This window comes from Callorhinus ursinus, unplaced genomic scaffold (assembly GCF_003265705.2).
Source record: "Callorhinus ursinus isolate GAN/ISIS: 27379988/994484 unplaced genomic scaffold, GSC_fseal_2.0 scaffold1, whole genome shotgun sequence".
Taxonomy (NCBI): Eukaryota; Metazoa; Chordata; class Mammalia; order Carnivora; family Otariidae; genus Callorhinus; species Callorhinus ursinus.
In genome coordinates, this window is record NW_027397063.1 from 101,148,032 (window position 1) to 101,168,485 (window position 20,454).

Here is a 20,454-nt window from a genome sequence, read left to right on the forward strand (position 1 = left end):
ATTACTCTGCTGTGATTCATGGAAGGCAATGTCTGGCAGTAAAAGTTCGTAAGAGAAAAAAAACTCAATAAATAAAATCAGGATGGTAATCTTTTCTCGTGGCTAGATTTAGATTTCATTAGTTTCCACTTAACCATGAAGAGATATGAGATAATGTGAAGAAAGATAGTTCATTCAGAACAGAGATCGTTCTTAACAGGATTCTTTATATAAATAATGAATTCTTTAGTTATTTCTTTCTTCATGGTTCACTTCTTGGTTGCCTCCCTTAAAAGAGAACTGTTTTATGAAAAGCAATGTCATCTACCAAAGAGGAACCTTATTTGGGGCATGATAAATTTGGCTATGTTTCTCTCAAAACACCCCCCCCTTTTTTTTTTTTTTAATTTGACCCATTTGGTAAGCTAACATTCTTTAGTTTTAAAAGCCTGCCGGGCCTGGGAGATGTAACGAGACTTATTTCCAGTCTATGAACGGTTTTAGAATATTAGATGAGCAAAGATATCTGAAAGCAAATTATCGTCTGAATGCAGTAACATGGAAAAGAATGAATTACAGACGTAATTTATCCATCACAAGCAGATCCTAAACACTGATCATGTCCGTGCTTGTGTAGAAAATGGAAAATGATAGAAAAGCTCCCCAGCTTTTCTAACTTTAATTTCCCATGTTTTACTTTGCTTAATTTACCGTCAACTATCAATAGCAGATGCTTCTTGCCTTATTTGAGAACGGCCTGGACATAAGTATAAGTGATTCCGAAATCCCTAAGCCTTACACACCAAGTCTGAATTTTACGCCAAGAGGCCTGGAGTCATATGGGGTCTTAAGGAAACTGAGTGTCGGATTCTCATTAAATAGTAAGTCTCAACCTAACATTAACAGAAATTAAAATATAAATATGGTTGAATAGATGGAGACAACTTCAGAAGAATCCTTTTGGGCTTAAAAAATATGACCTGGGGTCAAAATATAGGTGGTTCCCAACTGACCAACGATGATCCAGGGACAGCCACCCTACTTTGGTGGCCCATGGCTATGGGAACTCTCTTAGTGGGGATTCCCTCTAGTTCTTCTCTTTCCACTTGTGGTCTGAGAGTTAGTAGTTGCGAGAGGGAATGGAGAAAGAAAAGGAAAGATAAACCACCAGAGACATTTGTCTCCCTTCCCTAAGTGTCTTTTCCACAGATCCTCCAATTGCTGTGGAGAAGCTCCCCCTCTAAACTCCATCACCACCACGCCTAACATACTGATCTCCCTGTTAGCAATTAGCCCCTTAAGGACTTCATTTTTTCCTATCTGTCTTCCCAAACTTTGACACAGGAAGTGTTTAAGTTACACTCCTTGAATTGGGGCCTACCCATCCCCCAGACCTGCTATATGCCTTTCTTCTCATATCTGGGTCTTTATTGCTGATCTTTTCACTATATCTTGTGATAAGATAGCCAGAACACAAAAAATATATATATATATTTTTTACTTTTGATATTTTCACTATCCACCTATGCTACTAGTAATTACAAAGCAACAGTATCAAAACAACAGCCACGCTTTTGAAAATTTCAGGAATGAAAGGGAACAGAAAGAAACCGGTCACTAACATTAAGTTCCAGTGGACCAGACTCAGGGTCAACAAGCTGTGCATTTGAAAAGAAAGCAGGTTGAGGTTTTGGGGTGGGGGAGGGAGGTCACTTGGAAGACACTGACAAAGAAGTCTTCCCACCCTGAGTGAGCTTTGGACTACAGTCCGTCACCCCACACCATCTTTAGTCCCTCCTGATTCTGAGCCACTGCCCTGTTGCCAACCAGCTCTGGGAAACAGCAGCGGCCCAAACAGGAAGCTGCGGAACCTCTTGAACTGCCTTGAAGAAAGCGTCTCAGGAGTCTGCGAGAAACCACCTCTCCTGCACTGGGCCCAGATGAATTTCTGGAGTGCTCCACTGAACCCTGAAATGCACCGTTCCCATAGAAACACTTTGACAAAAGCAGTTAAGGTCTATGACTAGTAGTACTTAAGATGTATGATGAGATGGCACTCACAAGGCTTCTGTGGGGCCTCCTGGGTTTCATTAATAACCATATTTTCCCAGATAGTATTTGTACTGGACTAGAAGTCGAGCATCCTATGAGTTACTTGACTTCCCAGGGTTGGCCCGATGACTTAACCACATTGCTTCTGTGGGGAAATGCTTTCTAAGCAATTAAAACTTGGAATATGGCTATTTTTTTAATACATTGGGGGGTGGTTACATAGTTTGTGGTGACTACTTATTGGAAATGACTAATTTAAAAACATTTTCCTATACAACCATACATTTAGGGCATAGAATCTTTAAAAGTTGGTGGCACCTGCTATCTGGCAACTATCCTGTATTCACTTCCTGACTCATTTGTTGACTTAAAATATAATTACCTTTGAGTATTCACTGTTTTAGGCTATCTGCTGTAAATCTGCCTTAAACATTAATTTTTATTCTTAAGCACTCCCTTGTTGAACCCTTAGAATGTGGATATGTAAATTAAGAAGCAAAGTTTTAGAGGAAAGTGGTTACAAGTGCAGGCTGCGAAGTCAGGTGACCAGGCTTGGAGTTCACATGTTACCAGATGAGTGGCCTTGTGTGTATCACCTAACTTCTCTGCACTTCAGCGTGGCCATCTGTGAAGTGGGAGGAATATCAGGAACGCTCTCAAAGAGTTTTTGTGGGAACTAAATACTATCAAAAAATTAAAAGCACTAAAAATACTGACCTGCATATTGTAATTTTCAATAAATAGTAACTCATTTTATTTCATAGAGAGGAAATAAAAATAAATTTGTGTAAGAAGCAGAAACAGATATCAGAGTAACTACAGATTCTTTTGTTGAATAAAGTCACTTGACACCTGTTCTTATGACATGCATTCCTGTTACAGTTCAGTTATAATTATATAACCATATATAAGTATGTACTGGTAAAGGAAAAATAAAAAATGAAGAAATTTTCTTTTTCTATATAACTAAAAAGCAATCCATTTGTGATATGCCAGGTTTTATTGACTAACTATATCATGATTTAGTTGTCTAAATGTCTCTGGTTATCCAGGACAGGAGACCGATGATATGTTGGCCAAGATAAGAAGATAGAAGTTTCCCCTCAGAGGTGGTCTCCCCTCAGCAACCCCCATACTTAGGTATTTTTCAGGGAGAGTTACTTGATTTTGAATTTTTTCTTGAAAAAAAAAATTCTCTCTTTCATCCCCGTGACTGCCCTCCTGAACATCCATTCTCTCCTTCTACCTTATCCACCCAGAGGCCCAATTTTAATCAGGACAACAGTTAAATTAAGACTATAGTTCCCACAAACGTGCAAAGGGGGAAAAAAGAGAGAGAGAGAGAGAGAGAGAGAGGGGCAAACCAGGAAACAGACTCTTAACTAAAGAGAACAAACTGATGGTTATCTGAGGGGAGGTAGGTAGGGAGACGGGGGAAATAGTGAAGGAAAATAAGAGTAAGTACACTTATGGTGATGAGCACTGAGTAATGTAGAGAATTGCTGAATTGCTATATGATACACCTGAAACTAATATAACACTGTATGTTAACTATACTGGAATTAAATTAAAAACTTAATAATAATATTTTTAAAAAGACTGTAGTTCCCAGCAATGCTTACTGCCAAAATCAGCCAATGAGAGGCCAGGACAAATCACTGGGCGAAGCTCGGAGGACCATAGGGCAAGGAAGCCTAAGTAAGCTAGGTTGTGGTCTCTTTTGCCCTTGCCCCTTTCTGCTTCCTGGAATGAATATATGATGGTTGGGGCTGCACTGGACAACTTGAGATATTTAAATAATCCTCAGGTTGGAAGCCGTGTGCTCCTCAGGACTAAGGGTGAAGACACCTAAGTTCTAGGGACTGTGGCGTTATCATATAGGCCTGGACAACTGACTAGCATATCAACCCTTAATCTGTTTATTCCACATGCTGGGGAGGGAAAGGTGTCTCTATTACTCAATGCTGGACACAATCCCTTAAAGACAAAATGTCTAAGTAATTTCTGCATAACTTCAGAGAGAAATATAAAGAAGGACTAGAACCAACGGTTCTGAAGCTAGGGACTGTTAGCAAGCTGGAAAGAACCCAGAGGTAACACAAGAAGAATAAAAGTCAGAGATTGCCAAGTCCCAAATGTGTCCAGGAGACACCCATTCAATCAAATTATAATATATGAGGGGTCATAACTATCAGTATTTTCAAAGCACAAGTCCTTACAATATAGGGAGTGTTATCTCTAACAACAAATCAAACTTTACCTCAAAGTGAAAGTCTTTCAAAAATGTGCCAAAAGATGATAGATAATGCTGTAGGTGAGGTGTATTTGATGTTATTTGCATGAGAAATACATATTAGATAAAAACTGTGTAGTTGTTTATTATAAATGACTATTAGAAGAAGATCTCCTCATCAGAATGACTTGTTTATAGTGAAATTCACAAAGAAATCACTATTCTAAAAAAAAAGAAAAAGAAATCACTATTCTAATAATCGATTATACTTCAAATAGCTAAGTAATTCTAATGAGCCTTTCCAGTTGCTTTTACTGAAGTTTCTGCTTATTAATAACTATCAGTAGTGCTAAATCAAACACTATCTGGTTAATCCACTTCCCACTGACTGTCATAATTTTTGGCCTGTTAACATAGAAAATTGCTCCCTTATCTAAAAGCATGGAATTGTGTTTTTGCTAAAGTTAAAAAAAAAAAAAAACTCAGAATTTCCTCAATAGTATCTCTTTGTAAGAAAATAAGCAGCTTTGTCTAAGACTGTGGGAAGGCTGAGACATTGCTCAGCATGAAAGGTAACAGATTAGTGATATTGATAGCTGAAATCCTCTACTTATCCTCGGCAAGGAAAATGAGAGGAGAGCTTCCCAAACGAGGTCCCTAGGTACCTGTGCTGGAACTGAGAAACATTCAATTTCTCACCTCTCATGTGAACTGGGAGTATGTCACACACATCCTGGATAGAAGATTTGCCCCACCCTGCGAGGACTCTGTCAAGTAAGTAACAGCCTTCTACATGGAATTGTTCTGAGGCAATTTGTGGACTCAAAATTATGCATTAGTTCAGAAGTCTGAATTACAATTAAAGGTTGAACTCAATTCTAAGTGCCACATTGCTTTAGGTTTAAACTGTCTGTCACACACAGGAACTGAAGGGAGGTTTAACGAGAAAAAGAAAAATAGATGCAGTGTACCAAAATCTTAGGAAAGGAAACAAAAAAACTAGTTCTAGAATTAGAGCCTTAGGTAGCATGATTCAAAACATGACTTGAAATTTGTCCAAGTTTCAAAATCTTAACGCATTTAAAAACTATTTTTCTAAAAAAAAAATTCTCATTCTAAGAATATAAATAGGTAACTGAATAAAACCGCTAAGTCCTGGGGCACCTGGGTGGCTGGGGTCGGTTAGGCGTCTGTCTTGGGCTCAGGTCATCATGATCCCGCAGTCCGGGACTGGGCTGCATCTAGGGCTCCCTGCTCAGTGGGGAGTCTGCTTCTCCCTCTCCCTCTATGCCCCGCCCCCCGCCCCGGCTCGTGCTCGCTCACTCTTTCGGTCTCTCAAATAAATAAATAAAATCTTAAAAAAAAAAAACAAAAAAACAAAACCACCTGTAAGTATGACCAAAGCCGCTGCAGCCACTGGGAATTTATTAAAGAAAAGTTCATACCAGAGTTGACGGCATCATGGCGCATTCACGGGATTCTGGACAAAGTTGGGAAGATTCTGTTTAGGAAATACAATTTGAACTTTTACAGGATACACACTGTTTCACAAGTTATGCCTTCTAGCTCGTTCATCTCCTAAGTTATTAGGGGGGCACGAGATAGTCCTATGTCAACCTGCCACTGAGAGACACACTGAACGTGCACCTACAGTGTGACATGTATACCTACTCGTCCAAGTTGTAATATCATACGGGAGACGCCATCAGCAAAGCCATAACAACAACAAAACTCTTGGTAAAAGTTATTCCGATTGGGAGCCTACGAGATCAAAGTTTCAAAATCAGACGTTTAGCGTGAAATTTGCAAATAATCATTTTGGCAGGATTACCAGTTAAACTAGTTTAAAGGACAGGATGAAAAGCCTAGGCCAGGAACTCAGAAAGAGCAGCAACAACACAAGCGATTGGAAATACACTGTGCTAACACTGTGCTAACACCGGAGGACGTCCTACAACTTAACTATAAAAACCTTCGAGACCACTTTATCATGTCCAGTTATGCCACCCTGCTCCTGTGTGACAAGCTAGAGACTTGATTTTCCTTACTGGCTTTAAGTTTTCTAGTTGCTCATTTACCTGGATGTTTACATACACATTTGTATGTCTTCTAATAGCTGAATCCATTTATTCTGCTAGGTCTTCAGAAGCACCTTAAATGTGTTCACTCAGGGCCCTTGATTCCCTGACACTTTGCAGTGGAATCTGATCTCAGATGTGTCTGTGACAAATCTGATTGGCTGGGCTATAAATACACACAAACGTGTAGAATAGTGAAATGAATGCTCAATTATCTAAAACAACACTGCCTAATTTGATAAGAAGACAAGTGAGTAAAGTTTTCAAAGGTAAAAGAATTTTGCTGGATTTTTGGAAAATAGTAAATATGAAGGTTATATATATCTCCCTTCCTCCTGCACCTGAGAAATGAATGGATATTTGAAAAAGAAAAATTCAATAAGCAGTAGTCTTTTTGTGTTGTGCATAGGCTGAAAGCATACTTCTTTGATAGTATAAATAACTTGACGTCACAATAAAACACATTGTGTAGGCTTCGTTTTTTATTTTTTTTAAGTCTTTTTCAGGTATGTGGTTTTTTTTTTTTTAGATTTTATTTATTTATTTGAGAGAGAGAGTGAGTGAGAGAGAGCGAGTATGAGCAGCGGGAAGGCAGAGGGAGAAGCAGACTCCCTGCTGAGCAGGGAGCCGGATTCGGGGCTCGATCACAGGACCCTGGGATCATGACCTGAGCAGAAGGCAGACGCTTAACTGACTGAGCCACCCAGGCGCCCCTGTACGCTTCCTTTAAACAACTACCTAAATTTTAGTTGACTGATTATTACTGAAGAAAATAGGTAACTTGTCAATTAACTGTTATTTGAATCATTTCTTAAATATAGTATTCTAATGGCAGCTTGGAGTGTTGACATTTTTCCTTCAGCTTTTTTCTCCCCCTTTGGTATCCCTTTCACAAGCCATAAGGAAAAAAAAAAATCCTCTCCAGCCTAAAATAATCTACCTTTTCAAATGTTCACCGTTTCTGAAGTAACTCAAATCTATGGCGTGTAAACGATCTAATTCTCAATTTGAGTATATTCTTAGACTGTTGTCAATTGAGACTGCAAGTACAAAAGCAAAATTAAGTGAGAACAATAAAGTGTTTAAAATAGTGCTTAATTTCTAAAATAACACACATTATTACAACTTTTGCTCTCTCTTCCTGTTACCATTCTATTTCCAACATAATATGTACACATATTCCTAATTATCATGTACTCCCATTTCACTTAGCAACACATCTACTGAGATACAGAACTCTGTGTTTTCACGCAGTAAATTTAATCTAAGTTAATTATTTAAACTTTGAAATCACCGATATGCAACTAAAATGCCATCAGCTAATCTTCTTCCTGTTACCTTTAGCAATATGCCAATTGGTTTCTTTTACGTAAATACTGTCTTGAACTGTTTGACTTCTGTTTTTAATGAAACGAATTCTCCTCTTCTAAGTAGGAGTCTGCTATGAACGTAAGTCACCTGGGAGCCTGGCCAAAGTCTGCAGCAGCACAGCTGAAGGGTACAGCCATTTCACAGGGTCCTCTCACAGAGTATTTGGTTTGCTTTCCTAACTTGCTAAAAATAGTAGATTACACAGGCTACCTCCATCTCATGGCTCAAGAACTCACAAAAGGCTGGACTATGGATTGTAGGAATACATACAACACACTTAATTAAAGAAGTCAGGATATTACAAGTTTTCCAAATTCCTTCCGTTTACTCTCTGAAACAATACAAATGATCTAGTGGTTAATTGGCATGGAAACCTCATAATGCTCCCAAATTTCAGAACTTCAAGCATGAGTCACAGAGTTACCTTAACTGTTAAAATATGTTTTTGATCTATTTTGGTCACAACATTGAATACACGAAGATAACTACCTAAAAGGCAGTAATCTAAGTACTGTATTAAAAATCACACAATGTGTTAGTTATAAATATGTATCTAAGAAAGATGGTTTTTGAAACGTAAATACTTAATACATATTCCAAATATGTTACATGAATTCTTAATTTGGTTATTTCACTAACATTTTAGGAGCTATTGTTCTGGGTATGAACCTCCACCACAAATAAATTTTGTGTTTGTTTTTTTTTCCTCTTATTCAAATCAAAATATTTTACCAAGTTTCAGACACCATAAATTAAATTTCAGTTTCTCTTAGAAAGACAAAGAATAAGGACAAAGTTTGCATTGATTAGCTGCAACATTGAGTTCATTTCATAAGTAAATTCAAATCTTGAAATTACTCGTTATTAAAAAAAAGTCCCTGATGTGGCAGTTCAATCTTGTTACCCACACAGCATGTCATTAAGCAATGCTCCTGTTTTACTCAAAGGGAGACTGTTCTGTGTCCACAAGTGAGCAGCCACTAAAAAAATATTTTGAGATGGAAAAATAGCAACTGAATTTTAACATTTCACAATGTTTCCAAATGCTGTGGAGGCAGGTCTTCTGTGAAACCACTCAATGTCACAGCCAAGTTTAATGTCCTTCATTTTGTAGCTACGAGTGCACCGTCAACTGTCTGTAGGATTAAAAATTGGATTTACTAGTAATTGGGTCAAAACAGGGTTACTTATGGACACAGCTGGCTACTGAGAAGTGTAATTAGCCATTTGCCCCTCATTTTATGGGTCCCCATCTCTAATCACACCTAAATTCAGTCAGCAGGAATTTAGGAATACACATTCACAGAGGTACAATCACTGTGCCCTTCCTTCATTGAAGCCTTTCAAAAGAAAGTAAGAGAAAGGCCCAATGGTAATTTATAACTTTTGGCTTATTGATCTTTATGACTATGACATTAAGAATAATCTAACACTGTAAGATATCTTTGTTGTGAACACCTCCCTTGATACGCTGCTCTGAAGATAATATCCTGAGTCTTTGGCGAAAACTTTAGCAAAGTAGGCAGCCCAAGCTGAGCCAAGAAGCAATTAACTGAAACAGTCAACTCATACATTAACTCATAACACATCAGGGTGAGTTATGAGTTAACGTATGAGTTGACTATATTAGTTAATTCACCCCATGTTATTAAAGAACGCATTTTTATTATAACAGCACTTTTTTTTTCTTTTGCAAAAGACAAGATGGATCTATGAAACTTTTTACTTCTCTATAGATGTAGAAATGAGAGTGACCCCCCCCCACGGGTTCAAAGAATGAATTCCACTGGCACATTAGTATTCAAAGGCAATTCAATTAAACCGAATAAGTGAAAGTACCCAGGAATCTTCACATTTCTAGTCTTGACCTTGCATGTCAGAATAAAGACACATATGCTATCTTTTTAAAAGGTGCATTTTCAAACTTGATACCTGAAACACGAACCAATGACATTTTTGAATGTCAAGATAGACTAAAGCAGATCTTTCAGTATTATGGTGCCCAACAAAAGCTAACTTTTAACACTCCTAGCTGAGACTTACAAATTTCAAAATAATCAGGGTCCAACAAAATAAACTAAGTTATTTCACATTAAGAGTTTAGGAGCTAAAAAAAAAAAAAAAAAAAAAAACCCAAGTAACAGTACTTAAAAGTTTCTACTTATTTATAAAACTCAACATTCAACAAAGTTTATGCCTCAGATAGGGTACTGGAGCAGCAAGAGAACCTTACTTCTCTATCTTCCACAAAATGCCTTGCTTCTGGCCTTAAAAGAATATGCTTATACAATAAAAAGGAAACCCACAATGTCAAAATGTTAATATAAAAAGTCTAGCCAAGTTTAGTTGCCTAGAAATCTGTTCTTTTACAAGCAACGGTACAGCACCTTTACAAACAAGGAAAAACGTTATCATCTTCATTCAGCTATTGCCATGGCCTTGTATAATCTGTGTATATGCTAACACACCTACGTATCTACATTTACTATTCCTATAGACGTTGACATTCCTATTACTAAGTAAAAAGTATGCTGATACTCTGTTTTAGAAAAAAAAAAAATATTGCATTAAAGGACTGATGAGGTTCTTCATAACAAAGTTTGGCCAGACATGGTTCTATTGATTCTCAATAAAAGTCCCCCACCCCCAAAAACATCAGTAAGAACACACCGTATAGCCAAACTATTAACAAAGCAATCCATAATTCCAAACTCAATGGATTAAATGTCCATATCCCCTCTACTCATTTATTGCGTATCCTTAAAATAATATAATATTTACTCACTTTCAATGAATCAAAGCAGGCGATTACTCGTCCATTTTCAACTTGGCAGCTTTTCGAAGGATGTGCAAATTTACATTCCGTGTCTGGCCGTGAGCAAGTCCCCCTTTGGAACTCTCTACATACTTCCAGTGTTAGCCATTTTGTGTCCCGAATTGGTGTGACACTAACAGCCATGTTTAGATTTTACAGGTAGTTAAATTTTTCAGTGAAACCAACAAACCCAACCCCCCCACAAAAAAAAAAACAGCAAAAAAAAAAATGCTGAACTGATAAAACTGTAAAATGATGATGAAAATGTCCCCTCCAAAATACTTTTTTCCCACTCCCTGCTTTAAAAGTACATGGAAAATTGTGTTGTCAATATCAAGGAAAAGATCTCCCACTAGAAATTCACAGCATGAAACTGTTAATTCAAAGAGGTTTTGGTATTTAGAGAAATACTAGAATTGTAAGTAGATGAACGTTTAAAAGTAGGGCCTCGAATCAGCCTTGTGCTCTCAGTAACCCCTTCCCAGTGCCAATTTGGAGCCCAAAATGCAAGCATGAAAACGTGGCAGACCCTTTGACACCGAATTTCCAAGCTGCTTTCAGCAAAGTTGTCTGAAAGGGAATCTCCTCACAGCTGAATTTGCAATGGAGTTTGGTGGTGCAATCGGTATTGATTAGTTTGGCATAGACAGATGCAGCAGTTTAGAGCAAATCGAGAAAATGATTTTTTTTTTCCTCCTTGATTTCCTGGCAGAAGAGATCTTACTTTTTCAGCAAACTTTTCTTTTAAAACTAAAGCAGCCTAGGGCAATGCCAGATACTTAGAGCTTTTGTCTTGATTATAAGTAGAAATGGGGGTGTCTGGGCTAGAGGTGGAGGGTGGATGTGCTGTCGTCACAGTCTAGCTGGCAGCAAGCAAGGCAAAAGCAGAGACTGCTCTAGAAGCGGGTCCAAGCAGCAGAGACGTCAGGAAAGGCACTTCTTAGTACCAACCTGTAGAAAAAAGAGATAGGTTAAGATTTACTAAGTAGCACTTCACTGATGCCCTACAGTATCACAACCTTGCCATGTGCTACCAGACTAAGTAATATTCAAGTCAGCTTCTCTCCTTCTCTGTCTGTCTCTCTCGCTCATTCTCTCTCTCTCTCTCTCTCTCTCTCTCTCTCTCTCACACACACACACACACACACACACACACACAATACTTACAGTGAGACATATTGCAGCCAGCCATCGTAGATTTATTAAAAAAAGGGGCCGTTTCCCCCTGTGAAGCAATGCATGATAGAGAGATAACCAATCACAGATAGTGTTGCAGCAATATTCTGGGCAGAAAGCCAATAGTGTGGGTTGTCTTATGAAAGGTCGCGCCTGTCAGACGTTCATTACTATGCTATAAGCACAGAAAATGTCCATCAGATGTGACTTATTCCACTGCAAGAGGACGAGCATGTGGGTTTTGAATTTACCCAACATGCAGTTAGTGGACTAAACCATGTTAGTTTCAAAACAGCTTCTGAGACAAGTCCAAGCACTTGAAGATCATTACCGGGGAATAAAAAGCAAGGTTTAAAAATTGCAGCTGACTTCCAAGCTGCTTTTCCCTCTGGCTCTGTGCAGGGACAGGCACTGAACAGCCTGCTCCTGCTGTCCTGACACGTGAATAAAAAAGGAAAGGGGTGTTTACAAATGGTACATTCTCCTGACCTATCCAATTCACTTCCTTCTAAAGCCCAAGTCCTGCCCCTCCACTGAAAGCAGCTCTCATACTGTAAAACTATTCCATTCAGCCGGCAGACACTTTGTCAATATATCACAGGCAGGCGAGATGCGAACAAAAGCATCCTTTATTTGAACATTTTTTAAGCAGAAGCTGAGGTCATGTGGGGAAAATAAGGAGTGCAGTGTTGTCAGTGTGTCTGGCAAATCTGAAGTCAACCTCAAGGGGGAAAGTGATTCCATCGCAGAAACATTAAATATTAAGTGAGCAATTGGATTTGGGCAGCATGATGCACTTCGGAGGTACGAACGAAGCCGGAGGTTGGGGGCTGGGGGATCCCCTGTTGCCTGATGATCTATTAACTCTGCACTACTAGGAGACTGCTCCTTACAGGAGGGCATTTTTGCCTTTCACAACTTACTTTCTCTTTCAATCGGGATGGAAAAACTTTCAGAAAATGCTTAGTAGTTACAGAAACAAAAGTACACAGTTTTTTTTTTCTTTTGAATGTTACCAACAAAGGAAACAAGGCTTTAATAACTCCAAAAGTTTTGCACTCCAAAAAAGCACTGGCACAATATAATAGTGTTTGATCACACTTACTTCTTCGAAGGCCAAATATGGCCAATTGGCATATGGTACATGTGGAACCATAATTTGGAAACTGGAATACAGGATATGAATATGTAAAAATAGAACCCAAACAGATCTATCTATGGATATCTAGCAGAATTCTTAAAAATTTCTTTAAGGATTAATACTGTCATTTTTTTTAAAGATTTTATTTACTTATTTGAGAGGGAGAAAGCACTAGAGAGAGAATGAGTAGGGGGCAGAGGGAGAGGGAGAAGCAGGCTCCCCACTGAGCAGGGAGCCTGACACAGGGCTCAATCCTAGGACCCTGGGATCATGACCTGAGCTGAAGGCAGACCCTTAACTGAATGAGCCACCCAGGTGCCCGAATACTGTCATTCTTAATACTAATTAAAAACAAAACAAACAAACAAACAAAAAACTAGCAGATACCAGGTTTGGGAAACACTGTAGTAAGACTACAACTTTTGAGAAAGGTTAAAAAGAACCAACTCAAGAAATATTTTTGTTTTCAAAACATTTTCTGGTCCTAACTCCTGATTATATAAAAACAAAGGCAAGTTGGTCATAAACTCTAAGATTCATCCACCTTCTTGACTCTGCTCTGCACTCAGGATTTCTCAACTACTCCAGGCCTTCAGCATGTACCCATCTGTGTCCAACAACCTCTTCTGTCTTTCTTGCTAGAATCTTCAAGTGCCTCACCTGCAACCATTCACCACCTTTGGAAGCCAGCTAAGATGTCACTTCCTCCAAGAAACTCCCAAGATGTGACTTTCTCCATCTCCATCCACCCATTTATTAATGAGATCTTTTCTGAATTATCTTTGCAGCCCAGTATGGTCTGTTACTCACTTCTACATATGACCCACTAAATTATATGTCAGAAACAATGTCACTCGTCTCAGAACCCCAGGGCTCAGCACAGTGATGGAAAATATACGGAGCTCCATAACTTCCGTAAATTAAATCATCGATTACTACATCTGGACTGGAATTACCTCTAGGGCACAGAAATACACAAACACACATATGAACACACTCATATAAACACACATATAACATCACACATGAACCACACAAACACACGCTCAAACACATACACACACCCATACAACCCACCACTTCCTGTATAAATTACTATATTCCTGGGTCACACAGGCCCTCCCGCAGCCTAGGAATCCTCCTCCAGCCCTGGACAGCTCCCTCAGACATTCCCCACAGCAGCTTTTCTAAAACTTCAACACTTTCCAGCCCCTCCTTCCTCCTCCATATTCCTCCCGCTTGCAGCCTGCGATGATCTTCCAGGTCACAAGTATCTCACAGTCAAAAGAGTAGCCCTCAGACATGAACTCTCTCTCACTTCCCCACCACCCATCTTTAAGCTTTCTTTCCGTATCTTTCATTTTCGTCTTCCAGTTTTGCCTTCGCTTGCACACTGTTAAGCGTCCACCTCGACTCGCTCCTTCTCAGAACATCTGTTCCCTTTACATTCCCTCTTGTCTGTGAATGCCCTGCCTTGTCTACGCGCTTTCTCTTAGCCCTCAACCTGCTGAAGTAGCTCTGGACTAGAGGGGGCGGCATGGCAGGAGGAAGGAGGCCCTGACTAACTACGCGTCCTTCCTGTCCCTAATGCTCTTCATCGGCTGTTCCAAGACAAATGTCTGAAGAGTCATCTACACGTGCTGTTTTTCTGCTTCTTCAGTTTTGAATCTATATCAGTGTGACCTCCACAACTCATTACTTTACTGCTCAGCAATGGCCGTCGATGCTCTAATTCAAGCCAAATTCAAAGACTACGCTTGTCCTTATCTTTCCGTTTCTCCCATTGCTGCCCCTCTCGCATCCTCCCCCATAGGGAGGAGCTGCCAGGAGCTGGGAAGGTTCTTGGCATATGCCATGCCGGTGTAGGCTCCTGGGACTTGTTACATGCTAACCCTTTGTTTGGAGTGACACTCTTCTTCACCCCTTCAGCTTGGTAAATCCCTTCTTGTTTTAAGTTGCTATTCAGATATCACCTTCTCTCCACGGCTGGGCCAACTATGCTAAACATTATTCCATCTCAGAATACCCTCAGTATTTTATAGCTCTTTTGACCCCAAGGTTATAAATCCCCTGACAACAGGGTCTATCACCATTTTTTTTTATCCCAGTTCCTGGAACATAACAGACGTTTTCAAAATATTTGATAAATGAATAAATTTTATTCAAACTCACAGGAATAAACATGTACATAAGATTGCATCCCCAAAGGCAAGGAAATAGCTCAGCATGATCTATGGGGGCCACACAGCATGAGAAAGGATAATGGTACCATTAGAAATATCTTCATTGGTCGGTGGTTATGTCTAAATACAACCACAAAATCAATATCTAGAGTTGATTATTTTTCCCCCTCTGCCATGTTCCAGGCTTAATCTCACTCGGGCACAAAATATACTTTAATTAGTAAAATGCTTGCAAATGGATACTTTGGACATTTTTATTTTCCATAGCACAGATACTCTATTCACTTCACAAAGGGTTACTGAAAAAATTATAGATACACACATATTTGTAAGTTTAATACTGTTTAATTGTAAAATATACACGCAAAGATGATAATCAAAATATCTCCTCTAACTAGGCATAGAGACTGAGCAGTCAAAATGGACACCAACTTTTACGCATTGTTAGTGTAGCTGCACCTAGCAATGTGTATGCCAGTCCTTGATATGGGGCACTGGGGTAATGAACAGAGATTACATCTAAATTGCTGAGATCAGATTATTGTCTTATAACCTTTCTCTTTTTTCAAACAGAAGAACTTCAGAGAAGACTGGAAATCTTCATAATTGAGTGTTTTGGTAAATTAAGATTGAATAAGGTTTGGATCAATACTGAATTCCCAAAACATTATTTCAGCTGGTAATGGATTTTTATTCTATAGATAGAGAAGGTACTTAAAAGTGTGTGGGTAATTTCCACATTGTGAGAATTCTTGCAAACATATTTGCCCCCAAAATATATGTTGTTTGTAAATAATTATGAAGGAAATATTTCTACTTGAAAGATACTTACTAACAGCTAAATTGCTTCTGAAGTAAATTTCTTTTTTTTTTAAGATTTTATTTATTTATTTGAGAGAGAGAATGAGATAGAGAGAGAGAGCATGAGAGGGGGGAGGGTCCAAGGGAGAAGCAGACTCACTGCTGAGCAGGGAGCCCGATGCGGGACTCGATTCAGGGACTCCAGGATCATGACCTGAGCCGAAGGCAGTCGCTTAACCAACTGAGCCACCCAGGCGCCCCTGAAGTAAATTTCTGACCTATACTTCAACATATTATAATAAACTTCCCTGCACCAAAAAAAGAAGAAAAAAAAAAGGACTGGACCATTTAATAGTTTTACAGTAAGACTCAAACTTTTTAAAACTTATATAAAAACAAGCCCTCTTGCACCTATTGATCAAATTCCAAACACTAACCAAAGAGCTCCTCCCATTACGTGATATGTTCTACAAATAAGCATGTTCTGCTGTAACAACCAAGATCCAATTCTTCCTTGAGTGATATCAGAAATAACATACATTTTCTACTTTAAGATACAAAGGGGGAAATAGAAAGGAAAAGAAGAAAATGTAAAGCTGGAGAGAAGGAAGCTAAGAAAAGAATCAAGGATAAAGTAAAAGAGTGTGGCAAATTACTAATTATGAGTCTCACAGCAACTAATATATATTAGCATCAAAGCTGACAGTGGATGGCTTCATATAAAAATCTATTTAAGGGATGCATACATACTGCATTAGAGGATAAAGAGGTGCTTGCAAGGTAGGAGACTGAAATTTTGTTTTGGAGAACTGGATGGCCTCTACGAGCAAGGTTAAATGTCGTAGTCATATACATGTAGTAATCATTTCAGTTCTTCTGAACCAAATATAGGGAGGTTGGTCCTCCTGCATCCCAGAGCAGTTAGCTGGGAATTTTCGGGACTTTTTTCCTAAGCTTTTGATTTTGAAATAGCTTACATATTGAGGAAGTTAACAGAGTAATTATTTGAGGTGTTTTTTTTTTTTTAATTTACTAAGACAGCTTTAATCTAACTGGAAAAGAAAGCCAGCTTCTAATGTTTGATGGTGACAAGAAGAAGCCCCTTGCCCTAAACCATAACTTTTCCCCCAGGTTCACTGATGTCAAAAAGTCCATAATTAGCAATGCATGACTTTAGTGAATTAACTCACAGTACAATTTTGCCCAGGGCTTGCCCCAAATATTAACAGAGATTTCAGTATACAAACCAACTAAGCATTTCTGGAAGCTGTACAGCCATTTCTCTACTCATTAAGGTACTAAATACAGTAACAAGGCCGTTAGTTATTACATGGGAAAAACTGCAGTATGAATGGGTTAATGCAGTCTTCAGCAGGATTCAACTCTATATAACAAAAAGCTGAGATCAGTGTTTCTCAGCAAGGGGTAAGCACACTATGGGTAGCACCCATGGCCATTTTAAGTGATGCAGAAACAACATAATTTTAAGAGATGCATCAGAATGCAAAAACTAGCTCATCAAGCCTCTGATCACGTGGATACCATAGCTTAGAAAGAAGCTAACATTTAATAGAAGTAATTTAGAGAATAAGATTAATACACAAAAAAAAAAACCTAAGAATATATTGGCAAAATCATGAAGGAGATATGCAAATAACTGAAGTTTTAGGAATACTGCTGAGAAAAAAAGATAACTTTCAACCGCACATGCCGACTGTTAATGGGGCTGGCCAGTCTGACACATTGCTCTGTGTTAGGCTGACAAGCTGCTGCCAAGAAAAGGAAAGTTTGGTAACTGAAATAAGTCATCTATGGTCTGTCAAAGCACTCCTTTACAATTCGGGTAGGCTCAGTACCCTAATCATCAAGTGGTCCCTTACTAGAAGGATAAGGGAGGAGTGTTGGTTAAGAAATACACTATCGCCAAAGATAAGAATTCCAAAAGCAACTCACTAAACGTGCATGCACTCAATAGAAAATGATTATTGTCCCTTCCGTATTTATATTTAAGACCAAAGAAAACAGGAAGCCTCTACGCAATGATTAAAAAGTGAATTTTGAATGGTCTCCTGTATCAGGCAAAATAAAAAAAAAAATTAAAAGCTTTAAGATCATTAGAAGATAAATATCACAGTGGCAGGCCATACTTTTGTTCAGTGGCTCACTAGCTCTGTACCTAATTAGGTCTTCATCCCGTCCCTACTGCAAAGTTACCTTCCTGGAAGCTTTTCCAGCCACTGTCAAAGAGTATCCGGCCTTCTGTTCCTCTCAACACCAGCCCAGATTTGCCAGACCTTTACCTTGCTTTATTTTTCTTTAGAGCACTTGTTAGGATTGGGTGTAATATTATGTACTTATCTTACTATCTGCTTATCATCTACTTTGGCCATTAATATGTAAGCTCCATGAGAGCCGGCAGCTGTTAAGCTAATTCTCCACTAAACAAGCCAGCACCAGAACAGTGCCTGGTCCAGAGACAGCCAGCGATCTGTTTGTGGCGTGACTAAACATTTCTTAGTATATCTGAATACTAGTTTAAAAGTATTTTCTAAGTTAAAAGGCCTGTTTGATACACTGGCAATGTTACCTTCAAAACTGAATGAAACCAGCATCCAACTCCACTCATTGGAAAGAGAGAGTGAGGCAGTGAAGTTAACACAGGACCGTATTTATATACCTCCTCAATTATGAAGTTGATGGAAGATTTTCTTATCCACAGAAGAATCTGAAATAGTTACATGTGGCTTTGCAAATTTAAAACATCTAAATAATTATCTGTGAATTTCTGACAGAATCAGTCTTCAGTTCTGGCAAGAGAAGGGAAATTTGCATTTTTTTTTTCTGATGATATTCAAACAGGCAGCCTTTTAACATTTCCGTCTATTCTACAAGAAAGTATAATGACATAATACTACAATGCCACTTTATCGTTCTTCAGGAAAAAACACTAAGCCTATTTAGTGTTTTGCCTACTCTACATATTACACAAAAAGTCATCTTGTTAGCCTTACGTAGTAATTTCTGATCTATCCATATCATTTAATATTTCAAAATAACAAACAGTTAGGAAATCAGAACACAAACAACAACAAAATTAACAATCCTGCTATGTGCTCAGGAGCTAAAATGGTAGGAAAAAACAAATCTCACCATCCTGGCAATTTTCAGGAAAATGGTACATTGACCCAAATGGAATCTACCTATGTGAAATTAGCATGACAAAACTGTGAATGCCAAAACACTGATATTGTTATTCCCAATGCAACGCCGTAATTATAGACTTTGATTCTAAAGTTTACTCAAATGAGTTAATTTTATCTGGCATAGTAACGGGGGGCCAAAATCTTAGTTTTAAATTTTTCACATTTATATCCTTTGAATAACATCACCTACCTTCTTACAAGGTTGGTGGTACTTCAGCCTAACACATGTTTAAATGTGACCTTCATTGCATGAGAAATGGTAGCAAATTCATCTATGCCTCCCTAATATTGTTATTGCCCAACTCAAAAAGAACTATGAAGTGATTAATGAGAAAACTGAGGAAATATTCCCATGGCACCATGTGCATCAGTGAAATCTGCTGCATGCGTACCTCTTTGTCCCACTGTCCTGACTTTCCTTCCAGGGCAGAAATCATTCTCACAACCGGTGGTCATTAAGGTCTTCTCCACAATTAACCTATGCCTGTTTTTCACTTGAGCAGACTCAACTAACTGAGCTAAATTATAAAGTCAACATGAGAAGAAATGACTACATATATACTACAGATACTGCATATATATATATATATATATATATATGTATAGTATTTGTCTCTATGTGTGTGTATATATATGTATACATATATGTGTGTGTGTGTATGTATATACACAGAGAGAGAGAGAGCGCATGTGAGCAAGAGAGTACACCAAAAATAAAGGATATCTATTAGAACCAGATTTAATCATAGTTGTCACACTTTCCAGAATTTTTAAAATCTTAAGTGGCAATAGCTCTCAATACCTCAATATCAAGTATATCTGAGTACAAAAGCTTCATCTTAACAGATGAATCTTGAATTTCCAGATAGGTCTGATTTAAAACCTAACATAGTAAACTCAATCTGGGAAATTGCACTGACATTTCTATTGAAGATTGCCCAAAATATGTGTTGCTTAATTATTATTCATTATGAGAAAATTAAGTAAAATGTATGTTTATAGTTAACTAAAGAGATCTAAAATAATTATTCCTCAGAATATAATGAATGAAACCAATTATAAATATGGTATGGTATTACATGAATGTATCCAATTTAATGAATTAGTGGACTTCTCATGACACAACACAGTCCATAAACAACTCCTTTCCATTTAATCAGCAAAACTCCCTATCATTTTACAAATGTACCTCTTACTGAAAACTTTACAAATACTCAAGCTATAAAGGTTTACTATTATCATTCTATGAATATTTCTATGGATATATCTGACCTCAAAATTTACCTTTTTTCACAAATAAATTCAAGCATTCTCTTAATAATATACCAATATTAGTGTAAGACTGGAATCACAGACCTGTACCTCTGAAACAAATAATACATTATACGTTAAAAAAAAAAAAGAAGAAGAAGAAGAAGAAGA

The 20,454-nt window shown here is 38.1% G+C and overlaps 1 protein-coding gene across 21 annotated transcripts in view; it reads right to left on the reverse strand.

Annotated features, from left to right (window-relative positions):
* Nucleotides 1-20,454, reverse strand: part of MBNL1 (muscleblind like splicing regulator 1) — a 205,738-nt gene that overhangs the window by 140,013 nt on the left and 45,271 nt on the right. For 10 of the 21 annotated variants that reach the window (XM_025880186.2, XM_073898443.1, XM_025880195.2 and 7 more), the window contains exon 2: nt 10,499-11,479. The exons of 8 other annotated variants lie outside the window; for them this stretch is intronic. In XM_025880186.2, the coding sequence (XP_025735971.1) occupies nt 10,499-10,672 (174 nt within the window). In that variant the 5' untranslated portion in view covers nt 10,673-11,479. Of the gene's footprint in view, nt 1-10,498; nt 11,480-11,695; nt 11,937-20,454 lie in introns of those variants that run through there. 3 more of the 21 variants (XM_025880275.2, XM_073898509.1, XM_073898435.1) reach the window with 2 other exon arrangements.